The sequence below is a fragment of the Chiloscyllium plagiosum genome, chromosome 2 (assembly GCF_004010195.1).
Source record: "Chiloscyllium plagiosum isolate BGI_BamShark_2017 chromosome 2, ASM401019v2, whole genome shotgun sequence".
Lineage (NCBI taxonomy): Eukaryota > Metazoa > Chordata > Chondrichthyes > Orectolobiformes > Hemiscylliidae > Chiloscyllium > Chiloscyllium plagiosum.
The window spans coordinates 13,166,929-13,172,607 of NC_057711.1; the positions used below are offsets into that span (position 1 = coordinate 13,166,929).

A 5,679-nucleotide genomic window follows, 5' to 3' on the forward strand; every position below is an offset into this window, starting at 1 on the left:
TTAATATCACGGTGGAGCATGGTGTAAAATTTGTGCTTGAGGTTTGGGAATGGAATTTGAACCCGCAGTCTTCTGAGTATGGAAGAACGAGGGGGTTTTCATAGAAACCTATAAAATTCTAGACAAGCAAACTTTGGAAGGATTTTTTTTTATTTGTTCACAGGTTGTGGGTGCCGCTGACTAGGCCAGCATTTACTGCCCTTACCTAATTACCCAGAGGGTAATTAAGAGTCAGCAGTATTGCTGAGAATGTGAAGTCACATGTAGGCCAAACCGGGTAAAGATGAGAGATTTCCTTCCCTAAAGAGCATCAGTGAAGAGATGGGTTTTTTATGACAATTGGCAGCGGTTATGCTCTAGCTGGTAGGCCAGCTCTATATTGCAGATTTTTATCGGATTCAAATTTCACCATCTGCTGTGATAAAGTTTGAACGCATGGCCCCAGAACACACACCTGGGGTTCTGGATCATCAACCCACTGACATGACTGTTATCCCACCAATTTTCCCAGTTCCTGATGACTGGAGAATCCAGAGCCAGGAATGGGAGGGGGGGGGGGGGTGTCATGGACGTGGAGCCAACCATTTAAGACTGAGATGAAGAGAAATTTCTTCACCCAGACCGTGGTGAGCATGTGGATCTCTGCCACAGAAAGTTGTTGGGGGAAAAATCATTGAATATTGAATAGGGGTTAGTTATAGTTCTTAGGGCTAAAGGTATGTGAAGGAAGGAGGAACAGTAGACTGAGTTGGTTGATCAGCCATGATCATATTGAATGGCAGGGCAGGCTCAAAGTGCCAAATGACCTCCTCCTGCTCCAGTTTTCAATGTGTCTGTGCTTCTAAGGACTGTGCCCCTTTGTTCTGGACTCTGCCCACTGTACAAAGTAGTTTCATCCGGGGTGACTAAAGGGTTTGATCGTGTCTGAGCAAAAGTGTCAGCTCCATCTGGTGATAGTGGGATTACCAGAACACGCTGTGCGGGCCTGGACCATGTTGCTGTGGGCTAGGCGTTGGTCCTGTGTGCTGAGGTGATGAATGACCATCAGGTACCTGTAGTTGCACACTCTCCAGTTCACGTTGTGCTTGGTGAAGCGGCTGCTTGACAGCGCAGGGATACCAGCCGCATCTGCCAGGATCCCGATGTACGCATCCTCGACAGGAATGGGGCGGACCCAGGCTGCTACCCTCAGGATTGCAGCAGCTGCATCCAGGGAGAGCACGTAGCCCACCCCACTCACGTAGGGAGGGTACCGCTCTTTCCCATACTCCTGCCATGACACATACCATTTGCTCCAAGGATCTCGGATGACCTCCCGCTTCTCAGGTGCAAACAGGGAGCCGGCATAAAGCCCAGTCCGAATCGGATTGTCCTGAACTAGAAAGTGAGGCAGCCTGTCCGTGTTTACGAAGCAGTCGTCATCGGTTTTGAGGATGTACAAAGGCTGGCAAGTGCTCACTGCCCACTTTAACCCGTGCATGACTTTTAGTGTTAAGTTTCTGTAAGTGTCCAGGTAGTTTCCCACCAACAGGTCCTGGAACACTTCCTGCTCTGATTGGATTTGGTTGGTTGCCCCTTCTCCAGCAGCCTGGCCAACCAAGAAGACCACTTGCCAAGGGAAGGCACTGTCCTCCCAGCCCAGCGCCCATGTGTTGCGAATAGTGTTCCTACGGTTAATGTTGGGCTGGGCAGATGTCACCAGGATCAAGAGGACCTGTCCCTTCCGGCAAGAAGGTGGTTCATGTTGCCGACTGTGCAGAGCCTCAAAGTTGATCCTAGACCTCTGGTCCACCACCTTGTCTTCATCACCCTTGCTCTTCACTTGTTTCAGTAGAGCGCGGAGATCTGATCCACCAGTGTCCTCAGTCAGCCTACAGGTCACATGTAAACTTAGCACCAGAAAAGCAGACACCAGGAGGGACGCAAGCACAAGAACTTTAAAGTAGATTTTTGACTTCATTGCTTTAACACAAAGAGTTACAAATGCCTGCATGCTCAGAGGAAGTATTCACTTCAAGACTGATCAGGTTAAGGATCCATGAAGTCCAAGTTGGTTTGTACGGCTTCAGTCTTATAGCTGAAAAGGAAACAGGCAGAGGTCTAAACATCCCTGCCCTCCTTACACTCTCATAACTGCAGGACATTTCAAAACACGTCACAGCCTACAGGAGGTCAAATTTGGAAACACTGAAATCACAGGGGCCAGCATCTGTGGAGAGAGGAGAAACACAATTAAGTGATTGAAGTGGAAGAAGTTAGGGACTGAACAGTCTTTTATGATAAAAAATAAAGCTGGGATAAAGGGATGATGGTGCAAGGCTTAGCAACAGTTCAGGTTAAAACAAGAGAGAAGTCCAAAGGAAGGTATAAATGGCTATAATACAACCAATGCCCCAGAAAATGGAAACAGTATGAATTGTAGAACATTGTGGAGAGTTCCACCAGCTCTGAATTGCCCAAAATGTAAGATGTTGTGTTGTTCCTTCAGCTTACATTGAACTTCACCACAACAGTGTAGGACAGAGTGACGGTGCAGGACTGCCAGGGGGCTGGGATTCACATTCTGAACTACAGTTGTTTATAATGGAGGGAAAAAGAAAAAAACAACAGGGAAATAAAAGAGCTCAGCAAACTGCCACTTTGTAAAGGGTGAGATTCCTTGCATTTTCCCCCTCAGTCAGCAAGTTACTGAAACAGTCCCAACATTGCTGACCTCTACTGGCTCAATGGGATTCCAGGATTCTGGAAGGGGAAGGGGAATGAGAGAGTGAGTGAGAGTGAAAATAATCAGTGCATTGGGTTAGAATCAAGTGGAATGTGCAGCATTCAACCAACAGTCTCACTGACTGACAGGGCCCGTGCAAGCACAGAGTGCTGCAGCAGTAACTGTCGAAGGGTGAAGGAAAGGGTACTCAGTCAATCATCGTGAATCAGTTGTCCTGATGCAAGTCAAGGACTCCTCCTGAAACCAATTAAAGATTTGGCCTGCCCTTTCTCTGCTGTTCTTTTTATAAAAAGCAGCAAGAAGAGAATAAATGTAACTATTCCAGCTGGCTACACTCGTTCTGTCTCCCTCCCAGTGCTGGGCCAACTCAACCATGAAGATCTTACACAGTAGCAAAGGACGCTGAAGAGAAATATTACAAATCGAGTCTCCAACACACACAAGGTCATTCGGCCCTGACGTGCCTCTGAGCCTATCCCAACCCAATTTATCTAACCCATCAGCAGGAGCTGCTATTCTGAGCTCCCTTGTGCTTATCCAGATCCTCTTAAATAAATCAATACAATTCGATGCACCGGGGAGAAAGGGTTTTCCTGAATTCTCGATCGGATTTGTTGTTTCATGTTTACGGATCTGTAGTTTTTGGCTCTTCCACAAGTGGAACAACTTCTAAGACCATTAGATTTAGGAGCAGAAGTAGACTATTTAGACCATTCAATGAGAACATGGCTGATCTGATCATCCTCAACTTCACTTTCCTGTCTTTCCCCCGAAATGATGAATATGATATCTAAAGGATCTCTATCCAGACACTCCTCAGCCTAGCAAAGAGAATAGTCCTTCCACATGTAGTCTTTATTGATGAGTACTTTCTCTCAGTTCTGCTACCATTCTTACAAATCATTGTGCATCTTTTCCACTGTCCCTATAACATAGGGTCCAGAATAAATCACAATGCTACAAATGCAGGTTTAGCCTCACCTCCTTTGGATTTCATCCTCCTAGAAATGAACAGAGCACTTGGTTTGTCATGGAATCCCCACAGTGCAGAAAGAGGCCATTCAACCCATCAAATCTGCACAGACCCTGTGAAGAGGATGCCAGCCAGACCCAGCCAACCACCCTATCCCTGTAACCCTGCATTCTCCATGGCAGATCACCTTATCTGCACATCTTTAGACTATTGAAGGAAACCGCAACACCCATGCAGACACGGGGAGAATGTGCAAACCTCAACACAGACAGTCACCCAAAAATTGGAATTGAACCCGGGTCCCTAGCGCTGTGAGGCAACAGTGCTAACCACTGAGCCACCGTGGTAACCCAGTGATGACCCAGACTGTGTTGAAAATCTTGATCAAATGGACCTTTGACCTCCTAAATTTTGGATTATTTATTTTTTGTGGACTTTCCTTATCATTTAACATAAGACATAGGAGCAGGAATAGGGCATTCGGCCCATCACGTCTGCCCTCCCATTCAATCGGATTGTGGCTGCTCTGAAAAACTGTAACTCCCAGTGAGATGTTTCAGCCAGAAATTCACATTCCCTTCAAAGAGTCCCATAACATGAAGTAATCTTTGCTTCCTGACCAGGAATTGAACCCAAGCCGCAGAGGTGAAAGGACCAATTCCAAATGGTACACTACCAGGAGACATGAAAATTGGGACCAGGAGCAGATAATTCAGCTCCTCAGCATATCTCATTCCTCCTTCAATGTACACAATGTCCCGGCATCCAATCTACTCAGCAGGAGTGAATTCCACAGATTCATGAACCTTTGAGGGAAGTAATTTCTCCTTCTCCCTGTTTCAAATGTGCTACTCCTTATCTTCAAACTGTGATCTCTTATTCTAGATTGTCTCACAAGGGGAAACACCCTCTCTACGTCCACCTTGTCAATCCCCTTTAGCAAGGTATATTCCTCAATTAGATCTCCACTTATTCTTCCAAATTCTTGAGAATATCGGCCTAAACTGCTCAATCTCTCTTCTTCGTAAGACAAACCTCTCATCTCTGGAATCAATCTAGTGAACCAGCTATGAATTGCCTCCAAACCAACTACATTCCTCCTCCAGTAAGGGATCAAAGGCAAAGTGCAGACTTTTTTTAAAGATTAAATTCCCAACTGTGTAGAAACAGGCCCTTCAGCCCAACAAGTCCACACCGACCCTCCAAAGAGTAACCCATCCCCCTCTGACTAATGCACCTAACACTATGGACAATTTAACGTGGCCAATTCAGCTGACCTGCACATCTTTGGATTGTGGGAGGAAACCCACGCAGACACTGGGAGAATGTGCAAACACCATACAGACAGTTACCCAAGGCTGGGATCGAACCTGGGACCCTGGTGCTGTGAGGCAGCAGTGCTAACCATTGAGTCACCATGCTGCCCATTCAGGAGTTGTTCTGATAAATCCATATTGCGTTTCCTCCAAGGCCAACGTGTCAGGTACAAAGCCAGTACAAGTTCAGGCAGGAGTCTGTGCACCAACTTGTTGCAACCTCAAAAACAGCTTCTAATCATAAAGTGCTAGTACTATTCATATAGCAGCTTCAGCATAGCCAAACTCTCCAAAGAATCTCTCAGGAGCATTACAGAGGAAACGAAGATGCTGCACCACAGAGGAGCTGGAGATTAAACCAGCACAAGCCTGGTCAAAGCAGGAGGGAAGGTGTCCCACTTCCTCCAGACCAAAGGGGTAGCCATGGGCACACGTATGGGCCCCAGCTATGCCTGTCTCTTTGTTGGCTACATAGAACAGTCGATCTTCCCTAATTACACTGGCACCACTCCCCACCTCTTCCTCCGCTACATTGATAACTGCATTGGTGCCACCTCGTGCTCCCGCGAGGAGGTTGAGCAACTCATCAACTTCACCAACACATTCCACCCTGACCTTAAATTCACCCGGACCATCTCTGACACCTCCCTCCCCATCCTGGACCT

General features: G+C 46.8%; 1 protein-coding gene across 5 annotated transcripts in view; it reads right to left on the reverse strand.

Moving 5' to 3' along the window:
* Nucleotides 1-580: 580 nt before the first annotated feature.
* Nucleotides 581-5,679, reverse strand: part of LOC122565280 (beta-1,3-galactosyltransferase 5-like) — a 14,017-nt gene continuing 8,918 nt past the window's right edge. For all 5 annotated transcript variants that reach the window (XM_043721107.1, XM_043721070.1, XM_043721088.1 and 2 more), the window contains exon 2: nt 581-2,209. In XM_043721107.1, the coding sequence (XP_043577042.1) occupies nt 938-1,993 (1,056 nt within the window). In that variant the 5' untranslated portion in view covers nt 1,994-2,209 and the 3' untranslated portion in view covers nt 581-937. The remainder of the gene's footprint in view (nt 2,210-5,679) is intronic.